The sequence below is a fragment of the Camarhynchus parvulus genome, chromosome 8 (assembly GCF_901933205.1).
Source record: "Camarhynchus parvulus chromosome 8, STF_HiC, whole genome shotgun sequence".
Classification (NCBI taxonomy): domain Eukaryota; kingdom Metazoa; phylum Chordata; class Aves; order Passeriformes; family Thraupidae; genus Camarhynchus; species Camarhynchus parvulus.
In genome coordinates, this window is record NC_044578.1 from 27,219,188 (window position 1) to 27,236,363 (window position 17,176).

General features: G+C 54.6%; 1 protein-coding gene across 2 annotated transcripts; it reads left to right on the plus strand.

Annotated features, from left to right (window-relative positions):
- The first annotated feature begins 1,173 nt into the window (after window positions 1-1,173).
- FAM163A (family with sequence similarity 163 member A) lies at window positions 1,174-16,942 on the plus strand. 2 transcript variants are annotated; one of them, XM_030953408.1, is made up of 5 exons: window positions 1,174-1,207; window positions 12,073-12,168; window positions 12,532-12,554; window positions 13,018-13,132; window positions 13,983-16,942. In XM_030953408.1, the coding sequence occupies exons 4-5, from the start codon at window positions 13,040-13,042 to the stop codon at window positions 14,385-14,387; spliced, it is 498 nt and encodes a 165-aa protein (XP_030809268.1). In that variant the 5' UTR covers window positions 1,174-1,207; window positions 12,073-12,168; window positions 12,532-12,554; window positions 13,018-13,039; the 3' UTR covers window positions 14,388-16,942. The 2 variants fall into 2 exon arrangements, with proteins under 2 accessions (XP_030809268.1, XP_030809267.1); XM_030953407.1 differs by having other exon boundaries at window positions 1,183-1,379.
- Window positions 16,943-17,176: the final 234 nt, after the last annotated feature.

Consider the following 17,176-nt stretch of genomic DNA (forward strand, 5'->3'; position numbering starts at 1 on the left):
CCGGGGAACAATCAGCGGGTCGGGCTCCTGGCATCACAACCAGCAGCTGCAAGGGCTGGGCTGGAAGAGCAGAGAGAGCAATCCGTGCCCAGCAGGATGCCCTGATGGACGGCAAGGTGACGGAGGAGAAGGTGAGTGGTGTTTTCTGCCCAGCTTTATAGCTTGCTCTGCAGGGAGGAAAAGTATCAGTGGTGACTTGTCCTTAGGAACTGAAGCACAGGAGAGTTTGACTGCCTCGCTGTAGCAGAGGTTCTGCATCGATCCCACCAAACTGCACTGCCTTGCCGTGGCTTTTGTGCCTTGTTGTGACCAAAATCAGAGAGGAACTGGCAAACATATGTTCTCCTGGCACAGCAATCCTCACACTCGCAGCGGTCAGCTTGTGGTGCAAGGCATGAAATTCAATTATCTTTATCGTAGCTCGCAGCAGCGAGCAGCTCTCTGCTTCCAAAGGCAATGCCAACTGCAAGCTGTACCTTCTCCAGCTTAAACTCTTGCTTTGGAGCTTCAAAGCTTCCCAGCAGCTGGAAACTCTTACTGGGGACAATACTGTTTATGTGTGTGGGGGTTCCCAGTGCCAGCATGGGCTTGGGGCATGCAGCAACGGGCCGAGCTTGCAGCAAAGCCAGCCAGTGTCTGCTAGGAGAGATGTGTTTTACAGGGAGTCGTGGGGAGGGCAGGTTGTTCTGTCTGAAAAATGGTGGACAGGCTTGGCATCCCCACCCCTGGGCCTGGCTCATCTCTCTGGTGTGTGATGGGTGTTTCTCCTGGCTGTTTGCAGAGGCAGAATAGTAGCTGGGACATGGTGAATGGATCAAGCCAGACCCTCTGAACACCCAGCATAGGGCCGAGGCAGCGGTGACATCAGGAGACACTGTTAGGGATGGGGGCGCTCAGGGGACTGCAAGAGTGGCTTTGGGGTGCCTGGGGTGCTGCAGGACCTGGGCATGGGAATGTTGCAGGTTTGACAGCGACAGGGGTGCTGCAGGGCTTGGCTTTGGGGGTAGCCTGAAGGTACCCAAGAGTTTGAGGGTGCTGCCAGCGTGTGCTCCCCCGGGAGAGGATTAGGCTTTGTGTGTGTTGAGTGGGTGTCCCCCTCTTTCCCCTACCGTGGGGCCGGGGGCGGTGCTGGGGGCGGCAGCTCCGGCCCCGACAAACTCCTCCCCCGCGGCCGGACCCGCCTGGGCGCTCCCGCTCCACCGCTCCGGTGATTATTCTTCCTCCTGTTATTTATTATTCCCGCTGTTATTGCTCTTGCCCTCCTCCTCTTCCTCCGGGCCTCCCCCGCCGTCCCGGCCCGTCCCCGCCCCAGCTGCCGCCGCCGCCGCCGCGCTCCGGACCCGCCGCCGCCGCCGCTCCCGCCCGGCCCGGGCGCCTAGGTAGGGCTCGGGCACCCCGCGCCCCCGCCCCGCGGCTCTCCGGGGGCGTCGGGGCCAGGGAAAGGCTCTGCCAGGGATGGGGGCTGCCATGGGAAGGGGGAAGCCCGAGTGGTGGGGCGCGCCGAGCACAACGGGCCGGGATGCTCGGGTGGGATGCTGCCAGCATCATCCTGCTCCCTGCACCCCGCGGCTGCTCCGGCTCCCTGCGCCACGGCTTCGTCTGGGCAAAGCTCCGGGGCTGTGGTGCCCTACAAGATCCTGACTCGTTTTCTCAGGGTTGTGTGGTCCAACTTAGCGCTGTGCTGGGTTTGTTCTGTGCCCGTGAACTCTGATGGCAGCTCGGGTGGGTAGGACAGGGTTTTCCCGTCTCTAAACCTACTTCTTTGCAGCCACTGGAAGTTTTGGAAGTCCCAAGCCAGGGGCTTAGCCTCCTGCTCCCTCTCCTGGGGCCCAAAGCTTTGCCATTCATCAAGGACATGTCAGCCCATCAAATCCCCAAGCTCACCACCAAACCTCTCCAGAGAAATGGTGGCTGCCTTTGCTGAAGTGGAGGAAACCAAATCCTTTTGTTTATTCCGAAGGATCTCTGTTTTATCTCTCATTGGGCTGCAGTAATTAAAGGAGACCTGTGCTTGAGCTATTTGCCTGGCTTTTGTTTTCTCTTAAGGTTATCCTGGAGGATTTTATTCCCTCCAAAAGGGCATGTGGAAACATTTAGTGTTTTCAGCTGTATTTCATTTGTGTACTATTGATTGTGTCTCCAGCAGAGAGATTTTCTAAGGGGTGGTGGAATATTCCACCCTGACAGAGGCTTGTGTTTCTGGGGCTGGCTTTTCCCCCCTTCCCCAGCTTTGCCCCTTGCTTCCCTAAGCCTCAGAATTCCCTGTGATGCTGTTTGAAGGATACTGTGTGTACTGGGGCTGCTGGTTGGCACTCAGCTTTGTTCCTGCAGGATCAAAAGGGTTCTAACCCAGGCTTTGCCAGGGGTTAGGAGAAAAGGCTTCTCCTAGGAAGGAATTTTCACCTGTTGAAAGTCCAAGAGGGGAGAGCATCAGTAGGCTGCCATTCTGGATGTGATGGTGAATATCAGATCAGTGAGTCTGATCCTATTCCAGCACCATCTCTGCTGGGATGTGAAATCCTTGTCCATCTCTTTCCAAAGTGCTGGATTTCATTCTGGCCCCAGGCCTGAGGGCAGCCAGTTCCAGAGACCTGCTTAGGAGAGACAGCCCAGCCCTGCACTGTTCCAGCCCAAAAGACCCTTTGCAGGGTGGAAATCAGGTGTGAAGGATTTTCCACTTGGCAAACCTTTCTCTGTGGAGAAATGCAGAGCATCCTCCAGCCATTTTGCATGGGGCATTTTGGGTGCATGGACTGACAGGAGAGCTGGGAGCTGTGTGTGTCTGCTGGGAAGAGTCAGGATGGAGCATTGAGCTGCTCCCAGCTGGTGCAGGATCACCCAGCTTAGCCATGGGCACAACAGGAGATATGCTCCTATTTCTGGGAGCTGCTTTGTGGTCATGCCTCAAATCTGACAGCCCCTGGGGCAAGTGGCAAACAGAAATAAGGTCAGGCTGTGGTGTTCTCTTTGTTCCCTGCCCCGGCTGCCTCCAACCTCTCCCCCTCCATCCTCCATCCCTGCTGCCCCCTATCCCTCCTGACATCTCTGCCCTCCTAACCTTCCCTGTCGCTGCTTTCCCACCAGGATGAAATATTTATCGTGGCTCTGTTACCCTTGTTTTCTTGAAAACGAGTTTCACACTTCATTTGCAGGAGACATTTGGACATTCACGTTGGGTTTTCCCCCTCGCTGGGTGTGTGTGTGGCTGTGTGTTCGTGACCACCCCGGCCAGCCCTGCTCCTGCCCGATGGGGCTGCTGAGGTGGAGCATCCTGAGTGATGGATGGGTCTGTAGCCCTGCTGGGTGATAAATCAACAAGGGAAAAAAAAAAAAAAGGTCTGAAATCCAGCAAAGAGTTTAGCTCTGCAGGGCTGGCCAGACCGTGCCCGGTTGCATTGTGGCTCCTTGCTCTGCCTGGGTGCAGAGGGTGAAAGGAGTGTGAGGAGCAACTGCAGGTGAGCTTTTCCCGTAGCTTTATGGAAAAGTCAGTCCTGGACCTGATTCTGGAATGACTCCACTTGGATTTACCACAAACAGTGGGGTTTGGGTCAGATGCTGTGCCCTGTGTTTGACCCCAGAGCCAGCTGTGGCCCCAGCTTTCCCTGGTGTGTGCAGCCATGGGGCCGTGCTCCAGGATCCCGATGGATGGGCTGTCTCTGAGAGATGGATTCCTGGTGGCTTGGAAAGCAGAGCTGTGGCTGGGTGACCCTGTCCATCCCACGGGGTGTCTGTTTCCAGATTGGCTGTCCTCCCACAGCACTGTCAGCATCGTTGTGGGCACTGGGGTGTCTGAACTGCAGAGCAGGAAAGGGGACCCGTGGCTTTCCCATCCCTGCAAGGAGCAACTTTCCAGGAGGAGAGACCCTCGGGTTGATGTCAGTGGATTCACTCTGGTGAGAAGGGCAGGAGGGGCTTCCCAGCATGTGTCCTGAGGATGGGGAATTCTGGAGCTCAGAGTGGCTGTAAGCTCCTGTTCCCATGGGTGGTGTGGCTGTCCCTGGGTCTGCAATCCCACAGGGAATGATGAGGTACATGGGCTCCTTATGGGTGGTGTCAGATTCCCTGGATTGCCAGTGGTGGGGTTTGGGCTGGCTCCCCTCCAGGCTGGCTGGTTTTCAGCACTTTGTGGTGCCCTCAGGATGGGAGGAGCAGCTCGTCCCTGCGGCATGTGCAGCTCTCTGCCTTGGTGACCTGCAGTGGCTCCTGTGCAAATCCCACCCTGCTCCTGCTATGCTTCCCTGGAAGCCCAGGGGAAGTCACAAACATTTGTGTTCCCAAGGCTAGCAAATGGTCACCCAGAGGCCCTGGAGATGGGCATCCAAGCTCTGGGCATCAAGCTCTGGGCATCCAAGCTCTGGGCAAGTCACGTCTCCTCCCTGGAGCTCAGGCATGAGCAGCTGGTAGCAGCTGCCACATTGGGTAGACAGAGGCAAATGAAGAGAAGATCAGAGAGTTTTCTGGGTTGTTTTTTGGATCCTGATCACAAAGCCTCACTTCCAGAGCCAGCAGCTGGCCCTGATGTCTGGCCCCAAAAAGAGACAGCCTGTCTGCCTTGTGCTTTCGGGGAGGCTCCGAGAGCCCTCCTGCCTGTAGTACTGGTGCACGTGGGAGGCTCCTCTCTCTGTATTGCTGCCTGAATGCAATTAGGCTTTAATGAGTCATTAAAATAAATCTCTGTTTCTACTCCAAGCAAACATGCTGGGGGGATGCTGACAGTCAGAGCAGCAGGTCTTGCATCATGCAGAGGAAGAGGCTGCCCTTCCCCGTGCCTTCCTCCCCTGGGCTGGCACCCTCCATCTCCCTTTGCCTCGGAAAAAAAAGACATTTCCCAAGCACCATCAGATTAGCAGCTACTGTGAGAGCAGGATTAGACCATAACCAGCCCTAGGCTTGGGTTTTTGTTGGAGGAGCTGTGATCCGGTGTGTTGTCTGTTCCCTGGTGCCAAAGGGCACCTGGCCAGCTGGAAGTGGGCAGAGATGTACCTGGTTTGTTAGAGATGTTGATGGCCATGTCCTGTTTAACCCTTAACTGGATCTGGTAGGCAGCTGGGAGAGATCTCAGCTGGCCCCATGGCTGGATGGAGATGATTGTGAGGCAAGCAGCAAAATGTGAAAGTGCAGTGATTCACCCATAGGCATCCATATAGTTTTCCTAACTGTAATATAAGTGGGATTTACAGACCTCCTGAGCCAAGAGGGGTGGTGGTGGCCCCTCACCTTATGGGCAAACACAGGGCTCATCTCCTGTCATTCCTCTTAACTGGTAAACAGTGCAATTACCCCTAATGATGTCTATGCTAATCGAATCCCTCCACAGTGGCTGTCTAGCTGGCACACTTGCAGGCAGGAGGGCAGATGCTGGCAGGACACAGAGGGACATCCCGTGCGTGTCCCAGAGGAGCAGCACCCTTCAAACACCTGTCACTCTTTCAGCCACCAGTCCCCAGGCTGTGGGAGGCCAGAGGTTAAACCCAGGGGGCGAGACAGAGAATTTATTTTGTGTTTTATTTTAGCAAAACACGCAAATTGGGTGACGCCGCAGCACAAGGGATCCGCCCCAGTGTGCCTGTGCCGTGCCGGGGGGCTGGAGCTGATGGGATTACAGAGGCTCCAGCCTCATCCAGAGCTTTTCCCCTGGGCTTGGCTTTCGGGAGCAGAGCTTGCTGCTGCTACATGGAAGGGTTTTGCACAAGTTGTGTTTCATGTGGCAGGCTGGGAGGAACTGGGATAGGGCAGCAAGGACAGATCCGTGTGGGAATTGGGAAACTGGGGAAAGAGTTTTCATGGGAGTGGTGGGAAGGGTGAGATGGCATCGATGTCCAGGGCAAGAAGGGTGACAATGAAGTGGTGCCTTGGAGGAGAAGCTGTCTTGGGGGTTGTTTCACAGAAAGCTGCTGAGAAACTGGCTTAATGGAAAAAAAATATTTGGAGGGAAACTCACTTTCTGCTTGGCTGGATCCTGTTGGGGATGCTCTGTGGGGTTTCTCTGAACAATGCTTCTGGGATTGATGCTCCTCTTCCACTGTGCCTGGGATGAAGATGTGTTTGGTGTCCCTGAGTCCTGGTGGAATCACCCCCACTGGAGAGCAGAGCATGCACTTTCCTGGGGGAGGAGCAAGACAATCAAACCAGGGAGAAGATCCACAGAGCATGTTTGCAGCCCCCAGGGAATGGAGGGATTTGGCCAAGGTCTTCATGTCTTTGCCCTGATGGGAAGAGCCCACTGGTGGGCGAGGTTGAAGGTTTCGTCTTGAAGCAATGAGAGTGCTGGAGAGACCTGCCCAGGGCTGGGAATGAACAGTGGAGCATCCTTGGTGGGAGGCTGGCTCCATCCCACTGCTGGGGAGAGTGCTGGGAATGCTGGCTGATGCTGGGGAATACCTGTGCTGTGCCTTGCCACAGGGTTAAATCAGTCATGGGATACCCACAGCAGTGCAAGGTGCTGGAATCAGGGTGGAAGCAAATAACCTTTCCTGCTCCTTTTCAACCTCACAAGGATCCATGTCTTTTGCTGGATGTTGTAAGCACCCATTGTGACAGGGCAACATGGGGTGCAAGTAAGATCCAAGTCCTTGCTCTCCAGGTCTGTGTCCTCCAGGGATCCACAGTGCAGCAGGATGCAGCCTGGGCTCTGGCTCTCCTCAGGCCGTGGCCATAGCCAAAGTCCCAAGCCTTTAGCACACGTGTGTGGGAAAATTCTGCACCTTTTTGGCGAGGGTCAGTCTCACCTGGGCCACACCCAGCGTCCTGGCTCGCTCCACTGCCGGCTGCTGCCGCTGCTCCTCACGGGGACGTGTGAGTGCTGGGAGGGACGGTGCCTGCAGCAGGGATGCTGGCCAGGTGCTGCCCGTGGGGATCTGACGTGCAGGATAATCTCAAAAGCCTTTCTCTGTGTGCCCTGGCTTCACGCCACCGGGTTTGTCGCTGGTTATTTTGGGAGCGCGGCAGAGCAGCTCCCCGGCACGCGTTCCTGGCCTCGGCCGCACGGGGCTCTGGCCAGGGGCTGCCCCGGGAGGGGCGCTGGGCACAGCGGCGGGAGATGAGCCCTGCGGATATTCCCATCCTGCATCCCGCTCTGGGCTGCCCAGTCTGACACCTTCCCCGTGTCCGGGGCTGCTCAGCACCCTTCCCGGGACTGCACCCACCCGGCCTGGCTCCCGGGCCGAGCAAACACAGCGGGCAGGAGACGTGTGGGGGCGTGAGGAGGGAGCTGCGTTCTCCAGCCCCGCAATGAGGAGGAGCTGCAGATGGGGCTGTAATTATATAGAGACTTGCCCTGATGCAGGTGTAGCCCTGGCTGAGCCCACGGGCTTGGTGTCTGTGTGTGTTTTTGGGGACAGGGTGGGGTGACAGTCCCTTCTGTGTCCCTCCATGTATCCACGGCTGCAGTTAATCCACTCAGGCAGGCGAGACGGGATCTGAATAGTCGCTTAAGGAGATAAAGGGCAGATGAGATGCCCAAGTAACGAGATACCAGGATAATCCGTGCCTGAGACGTCCCAGCCTGCAAAGCTGCCCTTCCTCCAGGAGCCTGAGGAGCGCTGGGAGGTCTCCCAGGGAGAGGAATGCAGATGTGCCGGCTGGTCCCAGGATGTGCGCGGGCTTCACACACCCGGACAGAGATCAGAGGGGGATGCTTGGTCCTTTGTGGCTGTAAAGACAAATTGCTGTGGGCAGGGAAGGTCTCCTGGGCTCCCACAGGGCAGGATGAGATGTGGTGTGGGAGGCAGTGAACCTGGGTGGGCAAGAAGGTGGGTTTTGGTCGAGTTTGATGGCCAGAAGAAGGGATCTCCCGGGCTCAGAGGGTCAGGAGCACAGTGTTACAGCAGCAGTGCAGCCCTTCTGCTCATCTGGCAGCTGAGGTCTGGCTGGCAGCTTCCACCATTGAAGGTGTTTGAGTTTTTAAAATTGAGATTAATATCTTGCCTTTTGCACAAAGCTTTTGCAAGAAAAGAGCTGGTTTCACATCCCTGGCATTTTGTCTTTCCCATCCCTGGGCTGGGAAGAGGCAGTGGAGAGCCTTGGGGAGCTGGTCCAAGTGGTGGAGGGAAAGCAAGGGCAGACTTGCAGCAGGGCACAGAATTTTTGGTTTTGATGACTGACTGTGACTCACTGGAGCCTCAGCTGGGGGACAGTGTCACCTCTGCAACCTGGCTGCCCTTGTGGTAGCTGGGAACAGGGTGTTGGCTGCAGCAAAACTGCTGGGAAAACCCCACCTGGCTCAAGGCACCAAAGGCATCAGAGCAGGAAAAAGCCTCGGGCAGGAAATGGCCACATGAAACACCCTTTCTGCTGGGAAAAACCTTATCTGGAGTTCTCTGCAGCAGGCAGAAGTAAAAGTTTTCCCAACTGCTGCTGTGATTTCTGTCTGCAGACTGGTCCAGACTCCAGTGTAACTCCAGCAGAACCAGCAGCAGGTTCAGCTGATCTGGCTCCACAGTGACCCAGGGCTTTTCCACCTGGGCAGGAAGCCTGGGGCAAGCCCTGGGACCAAGGGAGGCTCCTGGGGGGCTGCCAGCTGCATCCCACCACACTGCCATTGCTCTGGGTAAAATTTCCTTTGGCTCAGCTCATTTGTGTGGTGGGGTCTCCTTGGCTGTCCTCCCCCATGGATTGGTTTGTCCCCTCATGCTTTGCAGTACAGAGCAGCTGACATGCTGGGAGTTTGGGGGACCCCAGCCTTGCCTGAGCACCCATCCTGCCCCATGGCTGGGGGTTTGCAGCAGAGGGTTGATCCCCCTGCATCTTCCTGGGCTGGGTCTGTGTGGGGCAGGTCGCAGCTGCCTGGGAGCTGCCCTATTGCCTGCTGCCATCATCTGTTTTGAAAAGGCAGCCCCTGATGCTGGTTTTTTCCAATTAGGCCCTGGGAGATGACTCTGGTGAGGCAGCGGCCGGGCTAATTTACCAGGCAGACATTTCATTGAATTATCCCGTGAGCTGCAGAGCAAAACCAGGAGAGCAGAGCTTGGGTTGGGGCAGGACTTGTGGCAGGGTTTGGCATGATGCTCTTGCCCCATCCTGAACGTGCTCCCGAGCTCTGGTGTGAGTGCTTGACCCCTGCGGGTGGCAGGGATGACAGAGGCTGCGGGGACACCCAAGGTGAGTGAGGATGGCAGCGTCTCAGCTGGGCTGGGAGCGCTGCTGGCTGGCAAAAACCTCGCCATGGACTTTGCAAACGTGTAAATCTGCTATGGACGCCATTGAAGGAGAATAAATACAGAAAGCTGAGATGCCACTCGTTGCCAGAATCACTTTTCAGGCCCTAACTTTGAGCCGTGAGGCGACATCAATTAAGGGAGATGTATCTGTGCAGCCCGCGGCTCTGCCTGCCCGCCCGGAGGAGCTCGACAGAGGCACAAACCCGCCCTCCGCCCACCCCGAGCGCTGGGACAGACTGACACCGCTCCGATCCCTCCCCGAAAGGCAGGGAGTGCCGTAACGCAGCCCTGCTCCCATAAATCCAGGTTTTATTCGGATTATTTGTGTGCCACAGGGTCCCCGTGCCTGTCCCGAGGCACCCAGGAGTGGTGAGCAGTGAGTGCCAAGGCATCTGCTCGACTCGGGATATTGAAATATTTATACAACTCTCAACTCCCTTTTTAAGCCAGAAGGAGAAATGAGACTGTGCCTCGGGGAATTGGATTTGAACATCCCCCTGGGATGCCTCTGTGTCCTATCCTGCTCCAGGACAGCTCAGCTCACAGTGCAGCCTAGGATTTACAAGATCCTTTTGTTGGGATGGAGTGATGGGGCTGTGTGGAGCAGAGGCAGCTCCTTTGCCAGCAGGTTGGGATGTGTTTGGGAAGGGTGGATGGAAAAGGGGTATGGGCTGGTTCCTGGTGGCAGAGATCTGAAAAGGCTGCTGTAGTTGTCCTGTCGCTTTCTGGACATAATTTGTAATTCCCAAAACCCCAGCGACTCCTGAGACTGTGGCTCTTGCTCCTTCCCTGGGAGGTGTTACATTCCCTTCTTCATCCATGCAGGAGAGAGCTGTGGGCTAGAGAAGGCTATTTTGTAGGCACAAACATGGTAGGAAATGAACTTCTGGGCTGCTGGTGGGCTGGGTTTGGGGAAGGGGAGAAAGGCAGGGACTTCCTCCTCTTAAAAAACACTCCCTCCAAAGAGAAGAGGAAAGGCAGCGCTTCTCTTGTGCTTCAGTTTCTTCTTTGCCTTTGTTTAAGATTCACTATTTTAATAAGGAAGAGCTCAGTTCCTGAGAGGGGCTAGTGAAATGCTGACCCCAGCATTCCCAGAAATGGGAACACCAGAGATGAGACATGAGGAAGCCCAGCTGTCCTCTGAGACCTGAGTGTCTCGGGGTGACCAAAATTACCCCAAGGCTAGTCCCTCCTTACCCAGGGTCATTCTCCAGGCCTGCCTGCTCACTCCAATCCTCAGGCTAATTGGATGCTGCTCTCTGAGCTCTAAATCAAATCACAGCTCCCATGAAATGAAGTTTTCTGGATGTGAACAGCTGCCTGCATCATCCATCACCGCCCAGCTTGCAGCGTGTCCATCTTGGGGTCATCAAAGGTCAGCGTTTGCCATTTTCAGCCACGCACTGTCACCTTTTCCCTGTTAAGGAAGGCACCTGGGGAGGTGACAACTGCAACAAAGGCTCCCTGTGTGTGTCCCCTCACACTCCTGGCAGTGGTTCAGGGTACAGTTTGGTAACAGGGAGCAGGAGCTGAGTGTGTTGGTCTCTATTATTAGCTCTGTGCTGGCTCTCCTGATGGATGGTGATATTAGCTGGGTTATGGACGTATTGATTTCTTTGGGCTTTTTTTTTATTCCTTTGTTTTGTGTGTGAGAGCGGCTCAAGGAGGAAATCCAATGCGTGCCCCCCTTTTGGCTTCCTACAGGAACTTCCCATGAGCTGAAAATCAATTTGTGGCCAGCAGGATGTGCAAACCACCACAGCAGAGTGAGGAGGGTGGGTGATTTTTGGGGAGGAGGGTTCCACACTGTGCCTGCTGGGACGTGCAGCCGAGAGGGGCCAGGGCAGAGTTGGGAAGGTGTCTCCTGGAAGCTGCCACCTCTCTCTGTCAATTAGGGCCGCGTGGTGAGCGGGTAATTAGATCTCCTCAGCTGCAACGGGCTGGCACTTGGGCCCTATCAATTATCCCTGCTCTGGACGAGGCACAGAGGGACACGGGGGCCAGTAATGAAATGTGACTGCGCTGCTGTCGACGGGGGTGATGGGGCCAGGGCTGCACCCACTTGTGAAATGCGTGTATTTTATGATTGGCTTTTCTCAAATATTAAAATGAATATTATATGTGTTATGTTAGAAAGTAATGCTGTATTAATTTTGTCGAGTAGTGTGTTGAATATAGTTATAAAAAAATGTTAAAATAGAAACTATGCTATGTAAGATACTTTTGTAAAGAGAGGACTCTGAGATAGCAGCCACAGGACACCTAAATCTTTCAGGGAAAAATAATTTATTGCTCTCTTATCGAGCTCTTCCTGCCTCACTCAGCCCTGAAGACGCCATTAGGATTCAGAGGAAGAAGCTGACGCTAACCAGACAGAATCCTTTATTTGAATGGAATTTATGCATCATGGATGAGGTGTATGAATATGCAACAGGCTGTTGCTTTTAAGGGTTAATCCTCTGTTAACATGTGTCCTTTTTCGGGCTTATTTTGCCCAGAAAAAGGTACCTGGACTGTCTGTAACTCTTTGTTTTTATTGCCTTGTATTGTCCTAATTCTAATTGTCCAAATTTTTATTACTCTAATTATATTACTATTTATATAACCAATTTTGCTATTAAGCTTTTAAAATTTTAAAAACAAGTGATTGGCGTTTTTCACACACTTCTTGCTACAAGTCCCCAGTTTTGGTGAAATGGCAGATTTGGGGCATGGCATCATCCTTTCCTGGCAGTTTGCTTTACTCAGCTTTGCAGCACCCACCTTTCCTGACAGCCTCCCTAAAAAAACCCAATTTATTTAGCCCCACTGCGGTGACAGAGGTGGCATTGGTGGGGAGGGGGACACTGGGCAGCCCCTTTGGGAAGAGGGGATGAGCTGATGGTGGAGTTTTTCTCCTTGTTCTCCCTCCCAGGGCCGCTGAGTCTTCCCGTGGCCATGTGGTGCTGCCTGACCCCACTGTCCAGCCTGGGGCCAGTGTGACTGTGACATCCTGCCTGTCCTTTTCTGGGTAAGTGTGGGGTGGGGTGGAGGGGGATGGGGTGGAGGGGGATGCTGGGGCTCCTGGAGGGGATGGAGGAGAGATTTCGTTTCCCAGCGGCACCTAAAACATCAGTGCGATGATGCATCCGCCTCCCTTGTAATAAATTTTAAAGTGGAAAAGGCCAAGTGCTGACTAAGCCAGGCCTGTGCCCTGTTCCTGCAGAGCTTGGGAAATGCCTCCTTTCCCTGCTTCAAATTAGAGAAAATGACACAGGGGTGAAGCAGGGCTTCCTGCACATCCCACATCAAGGCCAATTCTTGGGAAATGGGGAAAGGCAGGTGCAAGGGGAGTTGTCAGGCCATGTCTAACCTCTCCCTCCATTTATTGCAGGTCCAACGCCTCCGTCACTGAACGTGAGTATCCTCTGGGTGCCATGGCATGGGAATGGGGGTGTAAGTGTCTGACAGGCAGCCAGGGTGCCATTTTTGGGCTCAGACTGTTGTGGAGTTCAGAGGCTCCCCTTTGGCTTTGCCTGGTGGAAAGTCCAGATTTGTTCCTGCATTTTGAAGCAGAAATTGGATTTTCTGCCAGGAGGGTGGAAATCATCCCTTTTGGCTCAGTAAGGGTGAGGTTTTGCCAGTGGGCTGTGGGGTGTTTAACAAAGACCCCAAGCCAGAGCAGCAGTAAGTGAGGGGATGTGATGCTGCATCTCAGGTGTCCTCTCACTAAGAGCAGGAGGAGGATAATATTGGATCATGCTTTTCCTGTTAGGGAGAGGGGAATGAGGATGCAATATTTTGGGATGGCTTGTGGGGATCACATCCATGATGTGATGACAAACCCAGGAAAGGTGAGTTCTGTGTCCCTGCCTTGCAGAGTTTGATGGAGAATCGGTCGGATGACAGCGGGAACTGTTGTTATCACCGGGGGAATCCTAGCGACGGTGATCCTACTGTGCATCATTGCTGTGCTCTGCTACTGTAGGTTACAGGTGAGTGTCCTCTGCCTTCACGCCCCCACCTTGCACTGGAACGGGCTCCCCAGGGCACTGGTCACAGCCCCAAGCCTCCCAGGGTTTAAGAAGTGCTTGGACAGTGCTCTGAGGTACATGGTGTGATTTTTGAGCTGTCCTGTGCAGGACCAGGAGTTGGACTCTATCCTTCCAGCCTGGGGTATTTCAGGATTCTGTGGTCCCCAGGCCAAGGTGCTGCTGCAGGAAGGGTCTGGATGTTTTGGGGGTTTTTTTGTGTGGTTTTTTTTTTGCCTGTGATGGCAGGGAGTTGGAACCTCCTATTCCCCCAGGTGCTGCACTTATGTCCTTCCCTCCCCTAGGTGTGGGGGGTACTGCCCTGAGGCTTTTGAGGCTCTGCAGCACTTGCTAATTGAGGTACAGGCTTGGCTGGGTTTGCAATACCAGATGGAGATTTTTATATAATTTTTTTCCCCTTGTAAATTAACCGAGGAGGCTTTCAACAACGGCTAGCTACAACCTCCTGCTCTTTAAAAGTTAATGTGAAGTCTGTGCCATGCAGCAATGCCCGTGTGATGAAAGGCACAGCGCTTCCTTGGAGCAGTTTGCAGCCGGCAGGATGAAATACCTTCCTCTTGCAAACCTCACAGGGGGATGATGGTGAGTTCCCCAGCAGGTGCCTCCTGCAGCACGCTCAGATCCAGGTTTTGTCTGGCTTCTGCCGCTTCCCAGGACGCAGGAATGATGGAGCAGATCAGCGAGAGGCCCCGGAGGGTTCCTCCGGCCGGGGCATGAGGGCGGTGGGGATGCGGCAGGGCCGCCCCACCGGCTGCTCCGCTGCCCCTCACGCAACCCCTTCCCTCTCCTGCAGTACTACTGCTGCAAGAAAAATGACTCCGATGAGGAAGAGGAGGAGGAAGAGGAGGAGGAGGAGGAAGAGCCCGACCTGCCCACGCACTCGCACCTCGTCATGTGCAACGCCTGCAGCTCCCGCATGGTGGACGGGCAGGGCAGCCCCGCACCGCCGCCCGGCGAGCTCAACCAGCACGGGCCTCACACCTACTGCCCGACGTGCTCCCCGTACGGCTCCCCCTTTTACATCCGGACTGCCGACATGGTGCGCAACGGGGGCGAGAGGGTCGCCTACACCCCCGCGTGCTACAAGGAGATGGGGCCGCCCCTCAACATGGCCTCCCTGCAAAGCTACACGGTGAGCCGCCACGGCCTCCTCCGCGACAGCTTCCCGAACCCGCGGGCCATCAGCACGGAGGTGTAGTCACCATTGCCACTAGCACGGGGTGTCCCCGGCTGGCACCGCTCCAGAGAAGGGGCTTTTCACTTGTTTTTGAGGAGAGGAGCCCGTAGCCCAGCCCGAGGCCAGCGCGGCCCTGCTGAGGCGCCCAGCATGGCTGAGCCTCGCGGGCCAGAAGGTGAGTGAGACCTCAAAGGGCAACGCTGGACCGGCCACCTCCGAACCCATCATAAGTGTCATTATTATCTACTCTCTCTCCCAAAGGGACTTGTCTAACGAGGGCTATGTACAGTACAACTTAATTTCATTACCCCCGGCTCCCTGAGCCCAGTGAGGCCTTCGGTGTCCCCACGAACGCAGCCAGAGGAGGTGATGCCCTCTGCCTCCAGCACACGGAGCAATGGGCTGATCATCCAGGGCCAGCTGCCATCCCTATGAATCCCAGTGCCCAGCAGGGCATGGCAGCGCTCCTCAGCCATGGGGAAGTGAAGAAGGGAAGATCCAGGTCATCCTGCTCCCCTCGTGCTGCGTCAGCTGCCGCTAGCAGTTAGCTTTTCCATTCAAGTGTAAGATAGGGCACCGTCTCCCACCTGCTTCGGTCTTTGCACGTGCTGAAGAAGTTCAGGACATGAATTTAGGTCACTGCCGGGGGAGGCAAAGTTCCTCGCAAAAGAGCTCACCCACGCCAACAGGCACAGGCCAGTCCTTCTGCGGCCAAAGCCCCCACCTCTTCTACTCTTCACAAGCTTTCTTAGGACCAATTTTAACTTGGACCCATGAATATGGCAAGATTTTACTTATGGGAAGAATTGAATTCCTAAATAACCACAGTTTTGGTCACCTTCAGCTTTCAAAGCCCCACCCTGACAGCTCCGACAGCCAGAGGAAGGTTGGGTTTAGAATGGATTTTGCTTTTGCCATCAACAGCAGAGCCCACTGGCTCATGTCTTCTTTGCAGGGCACTCCCACTGGAGAATGATGTTCAGGTGGTTGGGGTCCCCCTGCTTTTGCTTCTGGAAGAAGAGGGTGCAAGACCCAAATGTGTCTTGAACATATGAGCGTGGGTTCACAGGCACTGCAGCCGGCAGTGACAGCCAGTGACTCTGCCTTTCTGCAAAAATGAATGTGGGAAAGTTTCTTCTTCCTCCATAAATCAAATTAGGTGAAAAATTACTAAAGGGACATCTCCATCATTCCCAGGCACTTCCATAGCAACCAGTGCAGGACTGCTCTGCTGAGCACTTCCCATTCATGGCAGGGAGGAGGGATGGGGACAGCAATGATCCCTGCAGATGCTGTTGGAGGCAATGGCAGGAAACCCTTGCCATGCCTTTGCAATATAGAGTAGGAGCGCTCAGAAATGTGAGTGGTGGGATTTTATTTTCACCAGTGCAATTTAGAAATCATCCCACTGCTCACAGAAGGATTTGGACTTGACCTCCCCGCTCACACACAGAAAAAGTAGGTCTCAGCACAGAGGCACACAGTGCACCAGCCTCAAATATCCACTTTACCAGGCAAAAGGCTGATATACACATTGGACCTGGCCACGCCTTGGCATTTCTCTGAAGAAAGGAGCCAAAACATCAGAAAACATGGTGATGGTCCTTGTAACCAAACACATTGCCCCAGCCTGCGTTTTACACACACTTCTGAGCAAATGTTATGCACCATCTCCCCCACCTCCAGCCCAAAAACACATTGCATTTCCATTATCTGGAGACTCGGTCTGGCTGCATCGCTTTTAGAGTCTCTTTCCATTCTCCAAATAGTGATAGCAGGTTTTAATGTCCTCTCACATTAAGGGCAGGCAGGAGGGAAGATGAAAGTTACCAGCAGCAAAGCTCTCTGGATCCCACTGATCAATAGTCCCTAGCTCCTCCTGCCTCCCATCTAGCCAGTGCTCCTCCCTGAAAACATGGTCTGTAACTGGAAGAAAATCTTGGCTAACTTGATAAATCCCATTCTTTCCCACTAGACCATCTGCTCAGCTAGGTCTGATCATGCTGGGAGCCAGGAGGAGTTAATGTGTCCCAGCATGGTCCCTGCCAGACGGCCCCGTGATGCCGTCCCCTTGGCGGGCACAGAGCCAGCACATGGACACAGCGGCTCCCGGCATCCAACTCTACCTCTTGGCACACAGAAGGGCTTTCCACCACCATGGCAGTGCCATGACCTCCAGAGGGTGGGAGTAACACACTTCTGGGGGTCACCCTTGTGGTTGAAGGAAGGCCACTCCACTGTCATCTTCGTCACAAGCAAATTAAGCATGACCTGTCGTGGGCTAACGAGGCGCCAAGGCTGGGGAGGCAGTTCCAGAGCAGCCAGATGGCCAAGATGAGGGTTGGCCTTGCAGCCAACACACACTCTGGGTCTGGCATGGCTACAGGGAAATGGGTGAGTCTGGAAGGGCTGAAAACACAGGGGATGCAGCTGAGAATTAGAGGGTTTGGGAGCTGGTGGAAGAACAGGATGGGGTAGGGGCAGGGATCCCAGGTTTTTTTCCACTTCAGATTCCTCCTGTTACTATTCTCTGTCTTTGTTGCTCAGCTATGGGTCCAAATTCAATGTCAGAAATAAATGAGGACTTTGAAATATAAACCAGGAGTGGTTTCTGTTCTCTTGGCAGGCACCACCAAAAGGGCTTTATCCAGTGCTGCCTGGAAGCTCTACTGATGCAAGGATTTTTCCTCCCCACCCTTCCTGCTCCTGCTTTTGCTCCTCTTGTGTCCCCTGCTCCTCCCTTGGCTCTGGCTAGGCACATGCATCCCAAATCCACAGTTTTATAGTTTATCTCTTTATTGTGACACAAT